We start from the raw sequence: 25877 nt of genomic DNA on the forward strand, positions 1-25877 counted from the left end.
AATTTTCGTTACTGTACACTCAAGGCACGCTCAGATTATTCAACACCTTTGGCCTTAACATCGCCATGACATAAAAATGAACTCACATGAAATGGAGCTATGTAAATAGTAGCAATAACGGAGACAGTTAAAAAATAAGAATAAAGCTGAAAACATATTCAAGCAGCAGGTTACAAAAGGCATAATTCAATAAAGACGGGCAAAAACTATGCACATTACTAGGAAACGTACGGTGTGCAAGCGGAGGACAGCAAAGATATCGCTTGTGTTCACAATCAAATTGTCATTAAAATAACTTCTTAAATAATTCAGCATGAAGAACAAAGATAGAGTACGTCAAAATGTTTTCTGTTACGTCATTGCTTGTTCTATTGTATCTAGCATCGGTACAGATAGCGCAACTGTTGTTATAATCTCATTTGCATGCAAGTCAGAAACACCGTGTGTACGCGAAGCTTACATCCACAAGATATTTCGAATCGCCTATGTGTGAAAACTGCGAAACTCAAGGCAGCGCCGTTCTTGCAGTCTTAAGAATTTGTAATGAAGCACCACGCAAGACATACTTCGATAACAACGGTATAGCGGCATCAGAACTTGTGCGAAAGACGCCGCATGCATTGGAGTACAAAGCACAGTACAGTGGCCATGAACAAGCGTCATGGCACCAACACAACTAAAAAGAAAGAAAACATCGAGAAAACAAAAGGTAGGCGGCGCGTAGAAGTTCGCGTGCTTTTTTTTGTCGAGATTGCTCGAGCGCCATCACATGACTCTGCTCTACCAATAGGGCCGCGTGCCCCTCATCGCCTGTGCTCACTGGAGCACTGTGGTGGAAATATAAAAGAATGTCCCTGTCGTTATAGTTTATTGAGGTGGCTTAGTGGCAGCAGTAGCTGGTTCAGAACCGGAATTCAGGTCGACGCTTTATTGTTTTGCACGGTGGTGTTTGTATAGCATTACCTTGTATCTTAAGATACACGATACATTGTTGAATCTATCGGAAATACAAATTCAGATACTCGTTTTGCGAGACGTATGGCGATACAGATACAAGATACCCAAAGAGTATCTAAGATAGTATCGAACATACATGTATCTTCGGTGCTGCCCAGCACTGGTTGCGGCAAAAGCCCATACACGGATAATTAGCATGGATTTGTGCCTACGCTTACTCTCGTTTGTCTAACTGCCTTCGCATTTTTCTTTTGGCTCTTTCCTCTTACGCAGAACATGTGCATTTAAGGCTGAAATTGGTCGTAGATAATTTTCTGATTTGATGAGAACAAAATAACAGCCTATACCAATTTAATAACACTGTCGACATGTTGGCCTGAGGATTTCTCGGAAATCTTTTTGAAAATTTGTAAGTCACCACTCATGTTCAACTTAACCAACTCAAGTCGGAAGTGCAAGGTTACTGCGCATCGTACCTGTGAAATGTATTCGACAGCCAACTCTGCAGGCTAAGCGGTGAGAACTGCTAAGTATGCAGTGACGAAGGCTTCCCCAAGGACTTGCATTACCTGTATTTGTTTACCAACTAAGAAACCATTTATGGCAAGACATGAAAAGGAAGTCCTCAGCAAATGAAACGCAATAATTGGCCACCGTGGTGACTGCTTTTGATTAGGCGCAGGTGAGCACTGGTGGTTCGCGATCGGTCTCATTATGGTATTCGGAATGAGAGCCTTGTTTCCCAGTGGTGACAGTGATTGCTTACCATTTCATCGCCTGTGGTGTGAAAAGTGCCGGCCACCATACACGCCAATCGTCGCGTTTCACTCTATCAGCGCCGTATGTTTTGGCACCCATTCGCGCGACATTCTACTGAAACCAACGAGTGTGTTCGCATGTGCAAATTGCAATGGACCTGCAGCAGCTTCAGCATTCTTCTGGCAGTATGCGGTTGCTGTTGTAATCTATGGCCATCGAGGTAGTGAATGGTACTCAAGGTCGAGCAGCGATTCAACGCACAACTCCGGTGTGACAGAATATAGGGCTGATCGGTCTGTAAGTAGCGCTTATGCTTGTATGCCTTGCCTTTTTTTGTCATTTATTGCGGCTAATATGTATCGTGATAATCAGCGCACAATGAAACTCACCTTCATGGCCAGGAACTCTCGATGTTTCAATGTTCTTGAAGTGCGGCAACACGTCGTCGTAGGACCAACCGTGCGCTCCGAACTCGTCCCTCCAAATGTCGTAGTCGCGCCGGTTCCCGCGAACATAAAACATGAAGTTTATGGCGCTCGAACCTCCCAAGGCTTTTCCGCGTGCCCACGGACACCTCTGGAAATACAGAGTAGACATATACAGCGAGGCGTTTTCTCGGGGTACAAATTACAATGCAATTTGAAATTCGTACAAATGATTTTAGTGTCTGAAACTTCAACGCTGTCTATCGAAAAAATAAATGTACTACTGTACACAAGGGCTCCTTACAGCTGAATTGTCAGAAGGCGGGTCGCAATTGCTTTAGAAAAACTCCAGCTAGGTAAAAACATTCAAACACAAACTCCTCACAAGACAACACATGAGCATTGATGAAGTCAATTTTTCAACGAAAGACTCACTGTTTATTTTTGCAGGCCCACCCGCTTCGTGTCAACAACATAGCTACTTGTACTGGCACACGTAATCTTGGTGCGAAACGAAGTAACGATTGTTCAACCAAATTACAACATCTGTATGCTATCAGCCTAAATCTCAAATTCGAGAGGCTTGGAATGTGAAAATATTTTATACATTTTACACCAGTGAAGTAACTGATAATTTGTTTCATAAAACATACCAAGTCGCTAATTACGACTCCGCGATTGAGGCGTATGTTAATCGTCCAGTTGTATGTGTAATAAGGAACAGATTCTATTTCACCACAAGCATTTTTTTAATTTGAACTAAATGCAACGCTCTTCCGCCCTGACCTAAATGCGACCTGAACTGAACACAAGGCTTGACGCTCGAATCATCTGAACCTGCTACAACTAATGCAGGTAATTACCGTCATTAACCATCATGAAAAATAATAACGCATAAAAATCATTAACCTGCTATATTTCTATATGTTCCACATCAGCAGTCCTCCAAGTATAACACTCTGCACTAAGCTTTTAAGGTAGAGGTGTGCGAATATTCGAAAACGGATTGCCGCCGCGGTAGCTCAGTTGGTAGAGCATCGGACACGTTATTAGAAGGTCGCAGGTTCGGTCCCTGCCCGCGGCAAGTTATCTTTTCGTCCACTTTTCTTTCTTCACATTTACATTACGTTTACTACTAAGAACATCCCCTATACTTTCCTTGGCATTATTGTCTGTTAGTGCTTATTAATAAGGCTCAAGTTACTGTTTTATACGAGTGAGGACTGCACATGAGGGCTGAAGCGCAAGGAACAGAAGAATAAGGCGTTTATTAGAACATCGTGGAACGCGGCGAGACGTGACCGCCCACGCTGGAGGCGGCAGCGAGAGAAGCGCGTGGCCCTCGCTTGGGCCTGGCCTTCAGGTGTCGAAACGGCACTGAAGGTGGCGCTAGTGATTAGCCAGGCCGCTCAGCGATGAAACATGCGGGCGCTCACACGAGCTTGCGTCAGTTTACATAATTGTGGTACCTTTTGTCGATTAAAAGTAATTGTAACCCTCATTTGATAAAGCTTGTAAATATTTACTTCAAATAAAATGTCATCGAATTCTTGGGCTTTCTTGAAGAGCTACATAACCCTTCTAGGTCTGCATGGAAATTGGTGGCGTTGCTGTTCGAAAACTATTCCATTTATATTAGTATTCGATTCGGTGTTATCGCTATAGGGGATATTCATAATGCTTGGTGCTCCGGCAACACTGGGTGCGTCCGACATTTTTTGTTGCGCGCAGTCGCGTAATTGTCTGCTAGCGTCTCCACAGGGAGAGGACACGGAGCAGCTGAGCCGCAGTCGTTGGCGGGGCTTTCGAATCAAGAAAATGCGGTCGTATCCTTCGTCATCCAGCGCTGAACGGTCAGCGGAGCGCACTGTGCCGCCACAAATTGGCCAGCACACAATATCGGAGTTCTGCGCCCTTAAAAACTCATCCGGACGGCAGCTGCAAGAGGTGCACCGCTTCGCAAAGTCTAACTGCTTATCTCTAGTGGCATTAAAAAAAAAGTGTTCGTTGCAGAGAGGTCTACTGCCTGTCAAAGTTCTAAGATAACCTTGCACTACAATACAGCTCCACTGCATTCCAGACTGCGAATATACGCCCGCGTCATAAACAATAGTCAGTTATCGGCAACACGTCGTTGCTTCGCGACCTGAGCAATGCTGTGACGCTTTCATTGGCTCATTTCTTTAGCCACAGGTATCTCTACACCCTTCGCAATAGCGTGTTACAGTTTTTTCGAAATGAGCAAGACACAGACATGCGCATGAGTGCTGTGCCACAAACCAAACAAAAATACAGATCACGCTTTTTAAATGTAGAAAAACAGAGCGGCTCGAGTAATGTTCTCTTACTGCACACTTGTTTATAATAGAGCACTGCACGGGCCCGGGCCCGGCCCGGCCCGCGGGCCGGGCCGAGTAAGGGATTGTTGGATCGGGCCCGGGCCGCGCTCGGGTCGGGCTCGGGCCTGAGCCAGGCCCGTATTAGGCCCGGGTCTCATACGTATCTGTATAATTGCGTGTGTACGTTGTTTGGCTTTATTTTTGTTCTTCTGTGGGGTTTAACTTCCCGAAGCGACCCAGGCTATATGAGACGCCGTCGTTGAGGGCTCCGGGTAATTTAAACCACCTGGAGTGCATTGGCGTGCACAGAAATTGCACAGTACAAGACGTCTACAATTTTGCTCCATCGGTATGCTACACGTAATTTCAAGAAACGCCTAATATAAGTTTCCACCATTATAGTGAGTGAAAGTCGTTCATGGGTACCGTGTAAGGAAAGCAACGGTAAACTGCCTAGATTAGTGTATATAAGATGTGCGCGTTTGTACGTAGGTAAACATTTCGAGTATGCAGCTACGTTCGCATGCCCGCCGCGCCTGTTTCCTCCTTCGTGACTCCGTAGACTGGTCAACGCGACTTGTGAGTCATTATATCTCAGGAGCTGTTTTTCGTGCAGTTTAAGGGCAAGATGCGGAGCGACTCTTATCACAGCGCGAACGCCGTTGTTGATTTTCCCATTAGTGGTGAGGCGCCAGACCATAGCGACACTCGTTTCCCCGAGTGTGGCTCACAACTGGAGTGATGAGGCTAGAGAAGCGATCCGGGATTCTGGGAATAACCAACACACACACAAACACACACAGACTGATTTATTTTATTTAAACCACCCTTTATTCAATACTCCGTTACTATGCACAAGTCTGACACGAGTGTTTCGTTTTAAATAACTTCGCAATGAAAACAATTTTGCACGTAAAAGATGGAGGGGAACTCGTTTCGCTTAGGCACTGGCTATGCACGAATGAAACCACTTCTGTCTGAGAAATCGCTTCAAAATTTGCTTTCAGAATAAGCTCCCGGCATATTCCGACAACGAAGCCCATCCTCTGGCAGTCAGGGACACGCCGTGAGCGGTTACTGACCGCGTGTTTTACAAACGTAACGCATCCTTAAATACTCAGTTAAACACATGCGGGTACGAACGCCCCAACGACACCAACGCGCGCGGACGCCATCTACGTTGACATCAGACATGGCATATGCTAGAATTACCGCACATAGCTCCCACAGTCACGTATACTCACTCCATTCTCCCGAACGTCATCGCAGATGTAAGATTGCGTGGTTAGCACTGCGTGCGTACATGAAATAGCCAGCTATGACTCCAATTATATTTTACATTGCCCTGCAATTCTTTCGCACGAGTGTTACGGGCGTAATTAACCCTTTCAGGCCCAGTTACTCCAATTGGAATCATCAATTTTTAAGGTCACTCAGCAAGCACCTGGTAAAGATAAAGCGTTGGTTCTTCTTTAAGAGCTCATATTTAGCATCTGCTTTACATATGGTGCCAACCTGGTAGATACAACAAAGCGAGGTCACGTGTGAACAAAGAAATTACAGAAGCGGTTATGCTGTTCATGCATTTCGCTGAGACAGCTTTTTTTCAGCATGCAGAGATAGGGCATTTATTTTAGTTTTGTGCCGAAAATTGAAATGTTGACTATTGGGCATTATGCTATCCCACCTAAATAACTGTTTAAGTAATAAATCGAGTAAAAATAATGGAAATAATATTAAATAATAATATTAAAAAATTATTTGGACATTAATTACTCTTCATTCAAAAGTGTGAGCAAAGATTTTTTTCCATTTTTTTGGACTACCATGACCATGCACATCTCAAAATTTAAAAACCGGGTGCTTACATTTAAAATAATTTGGGACTGAAAGGGTTAAAGGGAGACTAAAGAGAAACAATGAATTGGTTTAGATTGATAAAGTGTGCTCGGAGAACACTTGTGTAGTTTATTTCACCACCATAGGTTTATTATTAGAGGAGCAAACCAAGTTCAAAGTTTCATTTTTAAATTTCGCGCCGAACTTTGTAATTCGAGACGTAAAGGATTTCCAAGAGCATTTAACGTATTTTGGCGCCACTGGCTCGACGAAATTTCCACAAACTCGTTATGTCAAGTCTCTGGGCCCCTCAGAGGACAATGTACTTCGATTTAACCGATTAGGAGCTACGTACGCCCAAGCAGGCGCCGTCAAAAATATGTGACGTCACGGCAAATGGTGCGGGAATTCCAAGGTCGCGTCGCCACCTGTATTTTCTTTTTGCGCGTTTTCTCGCTTATTAAGCGTCTTCTTGCAGCAAGCGTGGTGTTTTTAGTATCGTGGAAGACCACTTTACTAATGCGAGAAAAATCGTTTTGCTGTTTAGTGTCCCTTTAACCGAATCTATACACAGTACCAGTGAAAGTCGTGACGCTGAAAGAAGTTCCTAAAACAATTTCTAGAAAATATCTTGTGCGCGGCAGGTATCTTCACAATGACCGAAGGTTGGACAGTGCCTCCTTTATGCATAACTAGCTGAAACGGGCCGGGCCGGCCCGGGCCCATACCTTTCGGGCCCGGGCCTGGTACGGGCCACATTTAAGAACACCGGGCCGGGCTCGGGCGGGCCGGAGCGGGGCATTTTCGGGCCGGGTCGGGCCCGGGCCGGAAAAAATCGGCCCGTGCAGTGCTCTAGTTTATAATGCCTTGTGGTTGTATTCTATAGATTTATTATTGTTCTTGTTTTCTTGAACGCTGTAAGTGTGCGTTCGTTGACATATCTTTTCAAAATACTGCGCTCTTTGCTTTAGCATCCCACAGCGGCGTTGCATTACCGTGCAAACGAGGGGCCACGTTCAGCGGAATGACGAGTGCAATGATCTACCTGAAGATATGCAGAACAAACTCCTCCATCTATTGTACGCCTCCGTAACTCTTAGCTCCGGCGCTTCGGCTTCGGCGCACACTGCCTTGCGACGCTTGCCAAGAAAGGCCTCTTGGGATCTTTGCGCCGATCGAGCCTCGCGTGGCGGCATTGACTTTCCGCAGACGCACGCAGCAGCGTCTGTGGCACTTCTTACATACATTTATATACGCAAATCATTGCTTTCGTAGATCTGCAACACCGACAAGCTAATGTTGATCAATCACGCTTTCTAGTGCGTGTGCGGCGTTGGCCGTATTGTTCACCAAGCCTAGCTTATGTTGCAGGCGAGCACCTAAACTGCACGGATAAATAAGAACTGAAGTTGAAGAGCGCTTCTGCTCGCGCCTCTAATTTCCGAACCAAAGCACAGTGCCCATCTCGTTGACGAAACAACTTCGCGTCGGTACTTTCCTTTTCTTTGTTCCCGAAACTGACAAATTCGATTGAAATTAGTGTTACATTATTCCGGGCACTGTCAGAGCTCTCTAGTTGGCAGAACAGCGCACGAAGCATTGGAAGTCATCGCATAACGAAGATGAAAAACCAGTAGCTAGCATATGAAAGACTGCGGTATGCGAGTGGTTTCGTTTTCACGGCCAACAAAGCATGGCCGATTGAGCTTTTGGGCTCGTCGACAGATGGCGCTATACATTTTGAGTCCCCGGCTATAGCTGCTAGAGGACGGACGTATTTTTCGTGGCCTCCGGAATGACAGCGTCAGATATGTTTGTTTTTTTGCATGGTTCGAGCTTGCTTTTTTAGTTATATGAGTACATAAGCCGTTAGATTGAAGCTTAATAGGGCTTACAACTTTGTACTGTTTCCTGTGTGACAGTCGCCTGGGCCTTTTTTATTATTTGTTTGTTCGGCCACCACGTGGCTGAAAGGTACACATGTGCTTTGAAGTGTAGCATACTTGCGGAGTTTTGTGATACCATTTGGCTTTAAGTGTATCTAATCCGCCGTGTGAACGATCTAGCCATGGTCAAAAAGACCGTAAAGTGTTCAGGGTGCGGAATGGGATGGAAAATAGAGGTTTGTACGGATGAGAAGACAGAGGGAGCTGACGCCAAGTGTAAGCAATGCGAGTTAGAGGCGAAAATGGAAATAATGATGGCTGCCCAGAATGAGCTCATGGTAAGAATCGCCGAGCTGGAGAATGCGTTGGCGACAGAGCGGCAAAAAACGATGGCTATGGGGGGAAGGCTTAAGTCAGCCGAGGAGGGGTTAGCAAAGGTAGTCATGATGAACAAGGAAGCAAGCGACAGCGGGAACAGCGGGGCATCGACCCCCACAGTGGTAGACGCAAAGGGGGAAACATGTTTGGAAAAGACAGGCGCAAGGGTCACAGGACCCAGCTTCCGAGAAGTAGTTTTGGGAAGGGGAAGGGACAAAACAGCAGTGGCACGTGCTATTAACCTAGGCAGTGGCCAGGTGCGGGACAGTCCAACAGAAAAGGCGGAGCACGTGATGATCGCCGGGGACTCGAATTTAGTTAGATGCGCAGAAGCAGTCAAGGAAAGGGTGAGAGGCGACAAACGAGTTTTAATAGGGAAGTTCCCGGGACATGGGCTGGGATCAGTGATCAGACAAGCTAGCGCAAAACTCGCAAGTAAGGCTAATGGACGTAACCTCGTGATAGTCGCGGGAGGTCTAAACAACGTCTTGAATGAAGAATCAGCCGAACTAGCGACCGCATTGGCGAAAGGGGTCGATGAGATGCGCGCCATTGCCCCTCAGGTGCAGATAGTGGTATGCACAATACCGGAGGTACCGGTGCGTGACGGCAACCTGCAAAGAGCGGTTGTTGACGCAAACAAAGAGATATGGCAGATGAGTCGAGAGAAAGGCATCGAGGTAGTTGAAATAAACAGAGAGGTGCACAGGTGGGGTGGTTTTCGAAGAGACGGAATATACTTCGATAGGAGGCTTAGTCATGAGGTGGGTTGGCGACTTCCAGGACGCGCAGTAGCTTTTTGGGGGGGCACGCGGGCCCTTCGGTGCCGGGGTAGCTTGTAATGAGGAAAACAACCAGGGGGACTCTGACAGGCAGTATAGCGAAAAACCAGAGAAAAGGCAAAAGAAGGGAGAAGGCGCGTGTTGCAATTTGTTACATAAACATGCAGGGTGGCAGAAAAAAGGCAAAATGGTTAGAGATTGAGGGACAGTTAAACAAGGAACAGATAGGTGTTTATGCGGTTACAGAAACACACCTTAGAGACTTGGAAGAGCCACCACATATAGACAATTATATTTGGGAAGGATGTAACAGGATCACATCAGAAAGGAGAGGTGGGGGTGTTGGAATGCTAATTCATAGCAGAACAAAATGGGATAGAGTGAAACAAACGTTTTCAGAGCACATATGGGTTTCGGGCACAGTAAGTGGAAAAAAAATGTGGCTAGGTGTAGCTTACTTGTGGACGGGGAATAACTGCAGAGAAAAGAATCTGGAGATAGTGAAAGTGAAATGCATAAGCACCGATATTAAAGAATTTGGTCATAATGCCGAAATAATCCTTCTAGGGGACACGAACGCTCACATTCATGACCTTGACGGATATTCAGACACCAATGGCAAGTTATTGCTAGATCTCTGCGAGCAACATAGTCTTGAGATAGTTAACGTGGGGCCTAAGTGTGAGGGGCAGATCACGTGGGAAGTCGGAAACAGGCAATCGAGCATTGATTGTTGTCTCATGAGAGAAGGAATATATGACAAACTTAGAGAGATGAGAATAGACGAGGAAGGCATTAACAGCTTGGGTAGTGATCATAAAAGCATAATATTACAAATGGGATATAAAACTGAAAATAAGAACATAGAATCAAAGTTTGGCAGCTTGTATCTAAATGACAAACAAATAACAAATATAGCCGCAAGAGTCGAGGAAATAGTAGACGAACTACCAGGCAAAGACTGGAAGTATAGTGAGCTGCTACATGTAATCACGAAAGAAACGGAAAAAGAGAAGAAAACTACTTGTTGGAAAGGAAAGAGAAAGCCGAAAAGTTGGTGGAACAAAGAAATCCGGGAGGCAATCGAGAAGCGACGTGAGGCATCACGGGAGCACAGGCAGGCAAAAAAGGAGAAGCGGCCACAGGACGAAGTCAACCAAATATGGGTAATATATTTAGAGCAAAAATCCATTGTGCAGAAATTAGTCGAGGCAAAAATTAACGGTGAAAGTGAACGCTGGATGACAGATTCGCGAAAAGAGGAAGGCCGCGCCTAGGATATTTTGGAGCAACCTAAAAGCGCTGGGTAGGAAGTCTGTCACAATGCAATAACATATGGTAGATGAAGGATGAAATCATTTGGAAGGGTATGAAGCGCTAGGTTACATCCGAAAGATAACAGCCGATTCGTTTAAAAAGGTCGCCAGGGGATTCCCCCGGTGAGTAAAAGTACGCAAAGGAGTGCAACCGACGAAGATGTAGTACCACAGAATTTCAATTGGAAGAAGGCCGAAGGAAAAATTCCTAAGCGCACTACTCCGGGCTTAAATGGGGTTCCGGTCAGCCTCATTAACCAACTCGGACATAACACTAAAGAAGCACTGCTGAAAGCCGTAGAAAAGTGCTTACAGTAGAGGGAAATACCAGAGAGTTGGAGAAAAAGTAGGATGAACTTAATCTCTAAAGGCAGGGGAGAAAAGGATAACATTCGCTCGTATAGTCCGCTAACCATTACATCGGTGCTATACAGGTTGGCGATGCGGGCAGTAAAATTAAAAATAGAAGCGTGGGTAGAACACAATAATATTTTGGGAGAACTTCAGAATGGATTTCGAGTCGACAGGCGGTTAGACGATAATCTGTTCTTACCCAGTGTATAGAAATATCGAAAATAGAAAACAGGCCCTTATACGTAGCTTATCTAGATATCACCGGGGCGTATGACAACTTTAATCAGGAAATTGTGTGGGATATATTGAAAGAAGTGGGCATAGGCGACGACTGTATACAGCTTTTGAGGGAAATATACCGAGAAAATACAGTTTGTATAGAATGGGAAGGAATAAGTAGCAAGGACAGCGTTGAAATTAGCAAGGGGCTGAGACAGGGATGTCCTTTGTCCCCTCTGTTATTCATGCTGTACATGGTGAGGATGGAAAAAGCGCTAGAAGGTAGCAACACTGGATTTAATTTATCGCACAAACAGGTCGGCACGATGGTTGAGCAGAAGCTTCCATGTCTATTTTATGCTGATGATATTGTCTTATTTGCGGACAGTCAAGATGATATACAGCGACTGGCTGATATATGCGGAAGGGAAAAATGAGGCTCTAGGACTAGGATTTAGTGCAACAAAATGTGGATTGATGGTATTCAATGATCACGAAGACCATGCGGTCTTAATACAGGGCCAAAAAATACCGAGGGTAAGCGAGTACAAGTACCTCGGAGCATGGGTAAATGAGGGGGATAGATATATGGAGGTACAAGAGAAAGCATCGGTAGGAAAGGGAAAGAGGAATGCTGCAATTATGAAGCACAGAGCTTTATGGGGATACAATAGGTACGAGGTGCTTCGAGGGCTGTGGAAAGGTGTGATGGTCCCGGGGCTTACATTTGGGAACTCAGTGGTGTGCATGAAGTCAGAGGTACAATCAGGAATGGATGTAAATCAAAGGACGGTGGGCCGCCTCGCGTTGGGCGCTCACGGGAAGACGACAAATGAGGCTGTAAAGGGTGATATGGGATGGACAGGCTTTGAAGTGAGGGAAGCTCTGAGCAAAATGAGATTCGAAGAGAGGCTGAGGAAAATGAAGAAGAGTAGATGGGCAGAGAAGGTTTTCAGGTATTTGTATAGAAAAAGCGTTGACACGCAGTGGAGAAAAAGAACTAGGAGGCTCACCAGTAAATATACGGCTAGCAGTGCGGGCGATATGGCAACAAGGAGCATTAAGCGGAAGGTCAGAGAGGCGGAGAGGACTTATTGGATGACAGCGATGGAAAAGAAGCCGGCTCTGAGTAACTACCGAAAGGGAAAAAACGATATAAGGAGGGAAAGGTTTTATGATAATTCAAGGGGAAGCGCTTTACTGTTTGAAGCAAGGTCGGGCTGCCTTAAAACGCGTAGCTATAAAGCGAGATTCAGTAACGAAGAGGAACAATGTACATGCTGCGGGGGAACTAAGGAAACGATGGAACATGTACTGATTGAATGTGGCGATATTCTCCCAGGTATACGAGTGGGCACGAGTCTACAGGAAGCCTTGGGTTTTAGGGACAACAATGGAAAGCTGAACACGTCCGCGATAGAAATAAGTAAGAGATGGTTAGAGTATTGGTGGCAGAAAAGCAGAGATAAAGTACAAAAATAATCGGGAAAAATAAGGTCATTCTGCCTTGAGAGGCAGAGAGATGGAACGTGAATTTATATTTTTTGGTATAATAACATGGATTTAATCAATGTAGATAAGGTATTAGGCCAACATAAACAAGGAAGGTTTTTTTGTTTTTTTCTTCGAGCCTAGTTGCAGACATGTCACCACCCCGTTATAAAGGGGACACTCATGGCATCCATCCATCCCCTATTCGATTCGTATTTGATTAGGTTCTACAACTAACTATTCGATCATCCCTATTACCAAGTTAAGTTCTGGGTGTTATCTTGCTGGTAGACAGAAATTAATGAAGGGGAGGTAGGACAGTTAACGAGTACAAATATACTATTCACTACCTGACAATGACGAAGAACGGCGGCATTGGAAAGAAACGCATGCAAATAGCGAAAGGAAACCTTTACATAGATGCAAACAATGCCGTTCACACCACAGAACAGGAACGTATCCAGACTTTTTATTGTGAGAGGGGGGGGGGGTTCAACCGTACTTTATGTATGGTCGTGCTTGCGTTTGTATGTATGCGTGTGCATATACACATGCGTAATTGAAAAAAATTCGGGGGGGGGGGGCTTGAACCTCCGCTAGGCCCCTGACACAGAGTAACAGTTCTCATCACTAGAGTAGTTCATGCAGAGTTGGTTGTTAGAGTGACGGATTTCTAGAACTGTGGTAGGGTAACTTGTTTTGTCGATATTCGAAAATGATTTTCACGACTCATGCCGTAGTGAGTGCTCATTGAGGGCTAGTGCAGCCCGAATCATCTGCCTAACAGCAATGGGTTCTGGTCTTTTAAGTGCCAAACATACGATATGACTGTGGGATGTTCCTTAGTGGGGTACCCCGGATTATTTATGGCCTTGTGCGGTTCCTGACAGACACTTAGATGCGGGTACAAAGGCATTTCTCTACATTTCAGTGCTATCGAAATGTGGCCCCTGAGGCCGGGAATAGAATCCGCGCTGGTTAGCTTCGTAGCACGACACCTTAGCAGATAAGCCATAGGGGCGGTTCGAGCAGTCAAACACGTATCGAGAAGAACGCACGCCATGGTTGGCCGCTAAACATTTTTTAGCCACACGGCATTCTTCAACGCACAACCTGCGGAAGCAAGCAAGAGCGCTTGTATCTTACGTGCGTATACATAATATACACTTAGAGGCCCGGCTTGTCGTCCGTCGACTGTCTTATGCCACATGGTCACGCAGTGGTCACAACAGTGAATACAGGCCTAAAGCAAGGCTAAAGATGCTCAAAACCAGTGCAATATAAAATGAGAAGTCCCAGAATGATATAACTAAAAAATTACTAATAATTAATCACAATATTTCGCCTGAAATTGCGAACAAGCTTCTGAACCATCCGGCGGATACCCGTACCGCGCAAGAGAGGGCACCACCGCCTCCCCAAGAGCGCGATCGCGGAGGGAATCGCTGGGTTTCCCGTGCTACGCACTTTCTCAGGTTTCACGGTAGTGGAGCTGCATTAGGCGCAGAATAAAAGAACTACACGAAGACGTACACAAGAACGATAATAGCGCACGATTTAGCGCGGGATTTAGAACTACACCAGGGTCTAAGCAAGAACTCACATTAGCGCAGCATTTTTGTTCAGTCTCCTCTGAAATGCAAGCGTCCGAGTGTCGCATATCGACGCTGCGCTTGTTCTTTTCTTTTGCCCCATGACTAGATTTCACCGGCTGAAGCTGCTGCGCGTGACATCGTTAGGCTCAACCTGCCCCTGAAAGTATCGGGCATTTCTGGAGCATCTTAGTTTGCGTGCACCACGTGAACGATGGGGGCTAATCTGGTACGGGGGCGAGATTCAGCAATATAATAATAATTGTTGCAGGTAACGTCCCAAAACCACGATATGGTTATGAGAGGCGCCGTACTGGAGGGCTCGGGAAATTTTGAAACCCTGGGGTTCTCTAACATGTACCTAAATCTAAGCAGACGGGCCTCAAGCATTTTCACCTCCATCCAAAATGGGGCCGCCGCGGCTGGGATTCGATCCCGCGACCAGAGCGTCAGCAGTCGAGCACCATAACCACTAGACTACCGCGGGGGGTTGGAAATTCAGCGAGTGTGCTGAAATGTAGCGTGATTTATACGTGAGTTGGTGACACTTAATATGCGCAGATTTGGACGGGAGACGACTTCGCTGGCCGCTATCATTGTACGGTCAGTGTTACTTGCTTTACCGGGCACAAGTTCGCCCAGTCGGGAGTTCGAGCTTTAGACTGCTGAATACCGCACTGTCACAAATGCGTGGCGATATAACTTTAGCGTTGAGACATATATTAGTTACGCTGCATGCTTCGTTGGTACATCATACGAAGGTGGAAGGTATCAGCGAAAAAAAAAAACACGAACACAAAGAACAAGACATGGTAACCGCTGGATATAGAAATAAAATTTATGAACTTCCTTGAGGACCGGGAATTAGTTGGGGGCACCTTTTATTAAACTAAGTTCAGCTCTCCTGCTGTCCTGGGTTCGCACTTATTCACTGGCATGTTGCACCCACATTGTTATACGATAAGTTTTTGTACCCCATGCCGAAAACCACGATCTTGCTGCGTATATACATTGTGTTTCTGATAAAAAGCACCACGTATTAAAAACGTTAAGCGTAGACACTACGCGTCTCCAATTCGCGTCTCCAATATTTTTGCCAATAAACAAAACTCCGTAATCAAAAAAGATTGCTGAATGAACGTTTTAAATAGTAACTCGACAGAAAAATCTTCAATACAAGAGTTGCAGCGCTTGTTCAGAAACATCGAACTTTTCAAACAATGGTTAGATAATTCCCCTGCTTAATTATTTCCGGCCTTTCCTTAAAGCACGCGAATTTAAAAAATTCGCCCTCAAGTGTAAGTTGAACGAGTTACGAAAGGCTGCTCCGCACGAAGGTCTATTGAGCAGGCTGTCGATGAGTGCAATGGACGCTAAGTGATGGTAGGGGTGTACCGTCTAAAAAAAAAAACTACGAAAGGGCAGCCGCCACGTGTGAGTGAATCTTTTATCTCGGTCCTTCCGTCACATTGTCACCCTCGCCTCTTCCAATACGTTTCTTCATTGGTACACAAAGGACAGAAAAATGGCCTATGCTGCACCAAGTGAGGCCTATGGTCTCATGTGGCATTTGCTCCGACGCCGCCGCTTTTTCGTTGAAGAATTTTTTTCTTGTTGTTGAAAGGGTACGCTCCTTTTGTCGCTTAACCAGGCGTCGGTTTCGGTTTCAAGGAACATACGCGCTTGTAGCTGTTGCCGCGCATCGTAAGATCTGGTTGAACGAAATGAGGTTGATCTGGATGTTCACATTTATTGTCTTTCACGAGATTTTACAAAAAAAAATTCATTCAGCTGTAAAGAACTCTTCTTTTGTTTATTTTTTCTTTTCTTATTTCGTCAATTTTAAATCGGATGAAGCGCTCGAACTGGTCGACTTCTGTTCGTAGCTCTTGCCTCCGCTCGCCCTTCGCTCCGCGATATCACAAGCTGGATCGCGCTCGGTTATTTCGCTCGGTTCACCTACCAAGTATGAATACGGCAAAGATATGACATCTGATAGGGCGTGTAGAGAACGAAAGTCGCAGGGAGCCACATCGAGGAGGCGAACCAACTATTGCACGAAGATGGCTAAATCAGGGCATCACATGTCTTGCGCGGCTCTGTGCACTCTAAGCCAAAAATGGAAAAAATGAGAGTAACGGCGGGTTTTAGTCCTAAAGACCAACTGTTACTCCCCAAAAAGACCAACTGGAACAAGATGGCTGACATGTCTCAAGTTGGGGGAGTAAGCGTTTAGTGTTAGGTTGGAAGAGAGCAACAGAAGGACGAATGGCAACGGTTCGTCCTGCAGGAGAGCAACGGTTGCACTCGGCGCGCAACCGTTGCTCTCCTGCAGGACGCACCCTGTATCGGTCGATGCATGGGCCACATTTTCTTGCGGGCTGGCGTAAGGAAACTACTTTTTGTAAACTGAACAGAGAGATACATCCGCTAATAGGGACATTTAGCTTGTACGCATACTTTTTAACGTTACCGTGTTACCGGAACCCATGTTTTAGAAAAGTTTTAGCTCCCCGTACGTAAACGTTTACGCACGTACGTAAACGGATACCTTTACGTTTGAATAAATCATGAGATGGTGATGATAACGGCATTTAAATTATATTTAATTTAGATAAGATTGTATCACCGCTGCGGCAAAATCACGATAGTGTTGCCATCTTGTGACACTTCGTGCAACCATAATGTCATGGAGACGTTTGTTTTCGCCTATATAGTGTTTTTCAGGAAGAAAAATGATTGAAAAGGTAACTTATTTGTAATTATACCGCGGCAAGGCTTCTACACCAGAAGTAGAGAAGTAGAACGCACGATGTTTCTGCAATAACAATTTTTTGCTTGCCTGGTTCATCTTGTTCCCGCTAGATGGCATCACCTATCCAGCCTGTCGGGGTATTTAGGCTTCTCGCGTTCTTACGGCTTCGGTATTCTATTTCTAGTTCTAGGTCACTTAGCCGCTGAGACAAGTGCGATCGCAATTGGCGCTCGCACTTCGGCTTATTTTTACTAGGAGGCTGGAGCCTCGGCAAAGCGGGTATCGCGAGTAGCCGTGAACGATGGTGGATTTGAGAGATAGGGCCGTAAACGCAAAGTCAATCCGGCGAGTAGTCCACGTTCCGTAAAGGCCCGCGCTTGCGCAGATTCCTTTCGGCAACTCGTAACACGGTAACGTAAAGCTAAAAGCCCCTAATACAAGCTAAAAGCTCCTAATAAAAGGCATGGTTGCATTGAACGCCAGCACCTGAAGCTGCTGTCGTCGCAAGTTAAATGACGTGTTTGCGTATAACATTTGGCATAAATATATAGCTTGAGAATGTGACAATAAAATGCGAAGCTTCGCGAGACTCCGTGTATACTTCACAACAAACAAGCGGTTGAGAGAAGTAAACAGTTGATAGACTACGTTTGCGGTTTTATGCTGAATGGCAGTCTCCACTACAAAGCAGCAAAAGCACCGACCCCATGGTTGCAGCACAGATCACGCAACGCACACTTATATCGCGATGCATAGAAAGACTGACAGCGAACTAACGCCGCTGCCTCCCCCCCCCCCCGGTTATCTCTACCTTGTCACTGGCTGATTTTGGAGGGAGGGCAGCTATCGCAATCGGTCCCGGTAGTTTGACTTTGTGTTTAATCTCGGAGCAAATGGACGTTATCAGCTCGGGTGGTGTTGTCTTTTCAAAGGGGAGGCGACTCTTCCACAAAAAAAAAAATAATATTATTATTATATTTATACTGATAATAATAAGAATAATGATAATAAAGAAGAAGAAAACACACCTCGGGGCAAAAAATAAAAAAAAGAAATTGCTGGCCTTTTAGCTAGCGCAAAGAGGAGCATTGGCAAAGCCTGTGTTTTCGCGAGACACTCATTACCTTGACGTTTTCAGATGTTTACATTGTTACTTTCTATTCTCTTTCTAGCATCACCACTGGTTCTGCACGCCTATGCTCATTTCACTAGCGTGTCAGAACGCGCAACGACCCGTCGGTACCTACATAACCCCGTTTCCTTTCAGACAGCGCCGTAGCGTGTGGTGGCGTAGTGGCTAGCGTACGCGCATGGCGGTTAAGTGGTCGCGAGTTCGAATCCTGTGTGTTTGTTGCAAATTTTCTGAAATTTCTTTCTAAATGGGATGTCTGTATGTCGTTTGTGCATCCAAACAAATGTATGTATAAACCTCAATATGCTCTAGAAGTAAATAAAAAAACGATTTTTTTTTACCCAAGTAGAAACTAGGGAGTAACGGGAAGGAGCATCTGTTGCTTCCTTGAGGAGCATCAGGAAGGAGTAACAGTTTGTCCTCAAGGAGCAACTGGGTGGACTAACCGTTCATCCCCTCAAGGAGCAACTGAAAGGAGAGCAACGGTTCATCCCCTTGCCGTTGCTCCTTTTCGGAGAGTAATCGGAGTGGCAATGCACTTACTCCCTCAAAGGAGGAACCCCTATACCCCCGTTGCTCTCATTTGGCTTAGAGTGTGGTGTGTTAACCCAGGGATTTGCAGTTCCGGGAAGGTTTTTCAGGTTGCCTAGTGACAACGGGTGAGCACAAGTATTTGGGTCCATTATTTGAGCAGGTATTCATTCTGCATGATTACATGAGTGAATCCAGTTATCTGCAAGCCTGAATAGACTGAGATAAGCCTAGTGTCGCTAGACTAATTTGTCATCACAACAGCCTACCTATTGCCGGCAAAATACGTTTAATGAAAGGCTTTGATGCGTGTTGGTTCGGCGACACAGTTTGTTCATCTTTTATTTTAGGGCATGTATTTAAATGATGTTAAGCAATTATAGGCTCCTTCGTGTTCACGGAAATGCATGTAGCCAGTTTGAAACTTTGTGGGCGTTTACTCCTAATACTGTCACTGAAATACATGTAATGGACTCACTGATGCTTTGAGAAATCGTTCAACAGGGAATGTCGCTGAGGCCAACGTTTCGTCAAGTGGTCAAGTGTCTTCGTCAAGGCTGCTGCCTTGACGAAGACAAGTCAACTTGTCGAAGCATTGCCTCCAGCGACATGCCCTGTTCAACGATTTCTCATCTATTCAAGCACCCATCTTACCCTGAACTTCTGTCTTGTTTGGTAGTAAGTTCTGTGGAAAAATATGTTCGCTGTCGTAACAGACGTGGTTGAGTCAAGTACAACGTGGCCTGCTCTGATTGTTAATAATTTTCGCATTGGTTCGGATATTCTGTGTTCAATGTTTGCTCATTATGTGCATATTTCAGTTTTGAATTAAAGCTGCTTTAGCAGACTGACACTTTCACACTACGTGTATGTCTCTGTTTTTAGTACAAAAGATATGATTCAACAAAAAGATTTAAATTTTACTTGTCTTGATCAAGTTTTGCCTTATGAGAAGCCGATCAGCTTTATTTTGTCGACTTCACAACGCACGATCAAAATTAAAAAGGTAGTTAACTAAATTTATCAAATGGCCGCGTCGCCCGAGCGGCCAGCGGACTTACAAGATAGCACGAACACATTCCGCTTGCAAGCGAAGTGGCAAAGGGGGCTTCCTCGACGACCCTCCTCCTCTCGGTTTCGTGCCCTTTCCCACTATTCCCTTTCCCATGACCTCACCAGTGACGTCATGAAAGAAATGTTTTGTTTGTGAACTATTTCTAGCAGATACCAAGCAGCCGCCAGTGGTGGAAGCGGCGCTGCCGCAGCGTATCAGCATGCGAGAGCGTGTCCCATGGGAAGTATAGGGAGTTTCCTCCCCCTGGCTTAACGTCCATCGCTGTCACCGACAGCCTTTTCAATCGATTTACGTACGCGAATGAGCCTTCGCTCAACTTACATTTTAGGGCACTAAAAAAGTGCCGCGTGTTAGGCGGCAGTCCCGTGTTATTTTTTTTTTAAATTCGCGCGCTTTTAATAAAGGCCGCGAAAAAAATTAAGCATGGGAGTTGTCTTACCATGGATTGAAAACACTGTTTGTGAACAAACGCTACAACTTCAGTATTTCAGATTTTTCTTAGGAGTTACTATTTAAAAGTTTATTAACCAATCTTCATTAGTTGCCAAGCTTTGCGGCTTGGAAAAATATTCTGACGTGCTCTGTATGAGCTCAGAACAATACTGCGCAAAGTGGAGACGCGTAGCGCCTATGCTTACTTGTTTAATTCATGGTGCTTTTTAGATGCGAAGCATTTCTTGGCAATCCCAAGGCACTTTGTGCGTTTTCTATCTATCTATCTATCTATCTATCTATCCATCTATCTATCTATCTATCTATCTATCTATCTATCTATCTATCTATCTATCTATCTATCTATCTATCTATCTATCTATCTATCTATCTATCTATCTATCTATCTATCTATCTATCTATCTATCTGTCTATCTATCTGTCTGTCTGTCTGTCTGTCTGTCTGTCTGTCTGTCTGTCTGTCTGTCTGTCTGTCTGTCTGTCTGTCTGTCTGTCTGTCTGTCCGCCCACGTCTCGGTGCTCTCGTGATCGTCTCCTTAGCTTGGGGTAAACCAAAATTGGTGTGGGAGCGTAGGAGGGCTTGAAAAATATGGTCTGGTCATGACATGAATTACATAAGAATCCTGTCGGTACGTCGTCAAACCCTTTCCTACAGACACGTGACTGATAGTTAATATCTTCCCAGGAACGGCAAGAACAGCCATTGGCAATTTAAATGCGAGAGTGTAAAGAAAACCTACATCGTCAGCATTGACCCGATTAATGCGAAGAATGAAAATCAGGATCCCAGCAAGAACTGAACCCAAGTGCTCTGCGTGGCAGTCAGTTATTCTACCGCAGAGCCACGTCAGGTCGAGCAGCTGCTTTGGAAAAAGACCCCATGCAGGCTTAATATCGGTGCAACGTCAACTGTGGTTGCAATGCTGGCTACCTGTGTAATTTTATAACAAAGCAATAAACATTACATATGTACCCCTGTGATACACACGTCATGCCGGGTTAGCTTCGATTGTGGTTCCAGTTGAACTCCGCTTTTATAGATGTCTAATAAACATTACTTTTTAGGGGCGAAGCTCCTTAAAGCGGCACCCGTTCGTCCCTCGTAGTCGTAGTGCGTAACCAGTCGTAACGCTAGTACCAGATCTTGACCTCCAAGGTGGTGCCGGTGGGAGACTTTTCCTGTGCGTTGTTGAACAATAAAAAATTCGCAGCGTGCGCGTTAACTAAAAGCCGAATTCTTCTGTCTCTCATTCCCCATTAGCAGCCATTGGCATGTTCCAGTAGGAAACGTTAGTAGAAGTAGAAGTGTAAGTGTTAGCTAAAAGCCGACTTCTTCTGTCTCTCATTCCCATTAGCAGCCATTGTTTACCTCCGAGGTAGTGCCTGGTGAGATTTCTCCTGTGCGTGATTAAACAATAAAAATTTTGTTCAAAACGCCGTTGATTGATGAAATAAACCAACGAAAGACGCCAGATGTTTTCTAAAAGCAAAACGAAAAGACGCCAGATGTTTCTAAAGCAAAACGAAAAGACGCCAGCTGCTTAACGAAAGACGCCAGATGCTTTCTAAAGCAATGGTTTTCTAAACAATGAAAATTCACAGCGTACATGTAAAATTAAAGTGAGCTGCAAGTCGTCATAACTCTCATCGAACCTTTAGTATAAACGCCCCCGATCTGACGTCGGTGATGATGTACTGGGCAGAATTCACGGAAGATTCACGTTTTACCGATGAACCTCCGCAGCTTCGCCCACTCATCATTATTCACTCCGTGGATACGCTGTGATTTTTTATCGCTATGATTCAGCAACTATATTCAAGCGTTGCTCGACCTCGGAGGAATAGGCTAACGAAAGTTGCGTTTGATATTCACATCATCGCACCGTAAAGTGCACTTCGTTTCGATAATACTGACGTGTGGGAGGGCTCAGGTTACGCCAGACCGTAAGATACCCTTTAAACGCCAGTGTAGTCGGCATGCTTAATAAGGCCACGATGTGCACACAACTACTACTCTTACTAAAAGGCGTCGATCCACCTCGTAACGATTGGCTCAAAGTTAAAAAAAAATGCAGCATAGACAACTACTCGCTGACCGCTTCGCATGAAGCCGATTCCGACAAGGCATGGGATCTGCCGAATTGGTTTTATTGGTAACACCCTGTGTATTCACTAGCGGAGCGCTACCGAAGTTGGTGGAATAGGTGTCGTAAGGGGAGAACCGATCACGTGCCAGTGATTGTAGCGAGCTCCCATACTCACCTGATCCTTCATAGAAAGGCAGGCGTGCTCTTGCGGCTCAGGCAAGTATTTCCAGTCGAACCTGTCCCCGATGAGCAGCGGCGCGAACAGCGGAACCTGCGCGAAAGCGTTCTCCATTCCTCCGGCCTCGATCAACAGCACCGTTCTGGTTGGGTCGGCCGACAGGCGATTGGCTAGCACGCATCCCGCCGAGCCTCCGCCTACTGAAAGACGGCGTGAAGTGTAGAGGAATTCATGAAACGAAATAAACAGTATTTATGCTTTCATAGTCTCAACTTCAGAATTCTCAAATAAACACCGTTTGAAATGCAGAAGTTTCGAATAGACACGGTCTCGGATACAGCCGCCGCCAGGCAGCACTCAGTAAAGCTGTGTGGCTTTACTAAGCGCTGCAAACAGTAAAGCGACTTCGCTTTACTGTTAGAAGTGAGGTCCGGTTGCCTTAGAACGCGTAGTTATAAAGCGAGATTCAGCAAAGAAGAAGAACAATGCACATGCTGTGGGGAAGATAAGGAAACGACGAAGCCTGTTCTGATTGAATACGGAGATATACGCCCAGGTGCACGTTTGGGCACGAGCCTACATGAAGCCTTGTGTTTTAGGAACAAGTATGGAAAGGTGAACAAGCCCGTGTTAGAAATAAGAAAAAGACGGTTAGAGTATTGGTGGCAGAAAGCTAGAGAGAAAGGACAAAAGTGAATAGTTGGAAAAGTAAGGACAATCTGCGGTAAGGGGCAGAGAAGTGGGCTGTGAATTTGTTTTTCTCTATAGTAAGATTGATTTCATCGTAGTGGAGAAGGCATTACGCCAGCTTAAAGAAGAAAAGAAAAGCTTGCTCTTTTTTATGGGGCCTGGTGCCCCACATGTCACCGCCCCGTAGGAAAGGGGGACGCTCATAGCATCCGTACACGTCAGGGCGCCTCGATGTGTCCGCCTTGAAGTGGCGGCGCTGGAATCGAGGCACCCGAAGGTGGGGGCCGCTCCAGCACACTGCGCAACATTTTACGCAGTGTTGGCGGTAACGCGTTACAAGTAACGGCGTTACCGGTAACGCGTTACTTTTTTTGGTAACTTAGTAACGTACTCGTCACAATTTAGAAACTGTAACGGGTAACGTACTTACGTTAACATTTTTCGGTAACGTGTGGTGTCACGTTACTCGTTACTTTTTCATCCTGGGGGTGCAGTCTTCTTAGAGCTCGCCCCGACAAATTCTTTTGTCGCAGCGTCGGACTGCTGTCGGCCTGCCAGGCATTGACCAAGAAAGCACGGGCGGAATCGCTTTTCTTTTTTGTGGAAATTGTTGGGACCAATTTCTTAAGACGCGCCGACTCCTTGTGTGGAGGTTTTGGCCATCGCCAGACAAAGCTTGATGAAAGCCGCATAATTCGCCATGAGAAACTGTACGGACATGCTTCTCGTGGAAGTGGATGTAGCAGGTGGATTGCTGGCACCTGCGCCTTTTCGTGCCCAAGTGACAGGCCGGCCGAAGAGAAAGCGCAGGGGCTGGTTTACTCCATACCACGTGCTGGTCGTGAAATTTTGTACGTGGGGGAAACAAAGAACTCCCCCGAAAGGCTGCGACAACATAAAAACGATGCCCGCAAGTTCGCGTGACAAAGGAGTACACTCGCTGAGCATAGCATGGTAAATGACCACCGCATCGAATTCGACAACTCCCACGTCGTCGACTTAAGCGGCTTTCTGTGGAATTCTGGCCGATCCAGGCGACAGCCGGTGACGTCAACCGGTCAGGTGCGCTGCCGATCAAGAGTCTGCCTTATTGTGGAGAATTGGGGTGACCCCCGGCTGGAAGAAAACCCTGAAAAAGAGTGCGAGCGGGACGCGAAACGTAGAACTTTTTCTTGTAACGCAAAAAAATCTTTTTTTTTTACTCACTACCTTAATACCGCTGTCACACGAACAGCCTTAACTGCGGTTGAGCTAACTACGGTTACGGCTAACCACGGTTACAGGTAGCTACACGGCAGACATTACCGCAGTTAGTGTACTAATCGTGGTTATTGCAAACCGGTGATTACACGAGAGATCGACACGGATCCGAAAACAAACATTTTAAGTTTAATTGAGTATTTTATATTTTATGCATGTCCCATGCCAGTAGCCCGAAAAGGAACTTAATTTCCTTATTAACTGCATAATTTACGAGGGAAAAATGTCAAACACATTCAATCCGGAGGGACCAATTTCATTACCTGTCGTTCTCGAAAGTTCACGACGTTGTAAAACACAAATATTATCGTTACAAAGAAGATATTTTGTGTATTAAATGTATGCGCAACAAAGAGTAAAGTAACATTGTTTGAAACTTGTAGAGCTAAGGAAACTGTTTTTGAAAAATGTCTAAATATGCGACGTTTTATAGTAGCTACAAAGTTGATAAGGCCTATCAACTTTGTTTTAAAAAATAAATTTTGCTTTTTCTATCTGCAACTGCAGCGAAGTTTCTGGTTATTGAACTCCTGAGCGAGTGAGGCTGATCTTGAACACCCTCACATAAACGCTCGCAATTTTTGCGGTAAATATACAGGTTAAAGTGAACAAAAAATGTTTATGCACAGATATTTTTTTACGTAACTAGCCCGTTTAAGCATTTCTTTATTACTACAAAATTCGCGCATTTATTTTGCTAGCAGAAGCACACCATCTGAATTATTGTAAATTTCTTGAGATTTCATTGATGCTTTCTTTGCGAATAGCGTTGATGATTGACTCTCATATACTGTATAATGTCACATTGACAAAAACGGCTTCACCATGTGTCAGAGTCAGAAGCCATCACACGTAACTCTAAAGGCAACTTTAAGCCCTTATAACATTGCTGAGGTCCGGTACATTTGTGCAAGTAATACTCATTAGATCAGAATTTTGGGTATATTCGTTGTTTGGGTTAGAAGTTTTATGTGAAACAAATTTCAGATTTAAATTATTGCTATTGTGGGTTCGTGCAGCAAAGACACATCGATTATAATTTATGATTGCGGAGTAACGGCAGAGGTAACGTCCGTTACTTTTTTTCGGTAACGGTAACGGTAACGCGTTACATTTTTTTGTAGGTAACGTAGGGCGGTAACGCGTTCCTTTTTTTATAGTGTAACGGGTAACGTATTTAGTTACTTTTTTTCAGTAACGCCTACAACACTGATTTTACGGCATTGTTCGCAAGCCTTCGTTAAGATATGACCTCTCTTCGCCCTTTTTAGCACCCTTGCTTCTAACCCAACAGTGCCTTACACTAATTACTCGAGGGGAATCTGGCGCTACTCTTTAAGGAGTAGCTGTGACTGTTTATGGCGAGTCCTGACATCTTG

At 45.2% G+C, this 25877-nt stretch overlaps 1 protein-coding gene across 1 annotated transcript in view; it reads right to left on the bottom strand.

The window, feature by feature from the left end:
- Window positions 1-816: 816 nt before the first annotated feature.
- The window catches only part of LOC119398718 (glucose dehydrogenase [FAD, quinone]-like), a 30120-nt gene continuing 5059 nt past the window's right edge, over window positions 817-25877 (bottom strand). Inside the window, exons 2-4 of the mRNA XM_037665540.2 lie at window positions 22546-22748; window positions 2106-2292; window positions 817-827 (exon numbers count right to left, since the gene is read on the bottom strand). Coding sequence (XP_037521468.1) covers window positions 817-827; window positions 2106-2292; window positions 22546-22748 — 401 coding nt within the window. The remainder of the gene's footprint in view (window positions 828-2105; window positions 2293-22545; window positions 22749-25877) is intronic.

Source organism: Rhipicephalus sanguineus, chromosome 7, assembly GCF_013339695.2.
Source record: "Rhipicephalus sanguineus isolate Rsan-2018 chromosome 7, BIME_Rsan_1.4, whole genome shotgun sequence".
Lineage (NCBI taxonomy): Eukaryota > Metazoa > Arthropoda > Arachnida > Ixodida > Ixodidae > Rhipicephalus > Rhipicephalus sanguineus.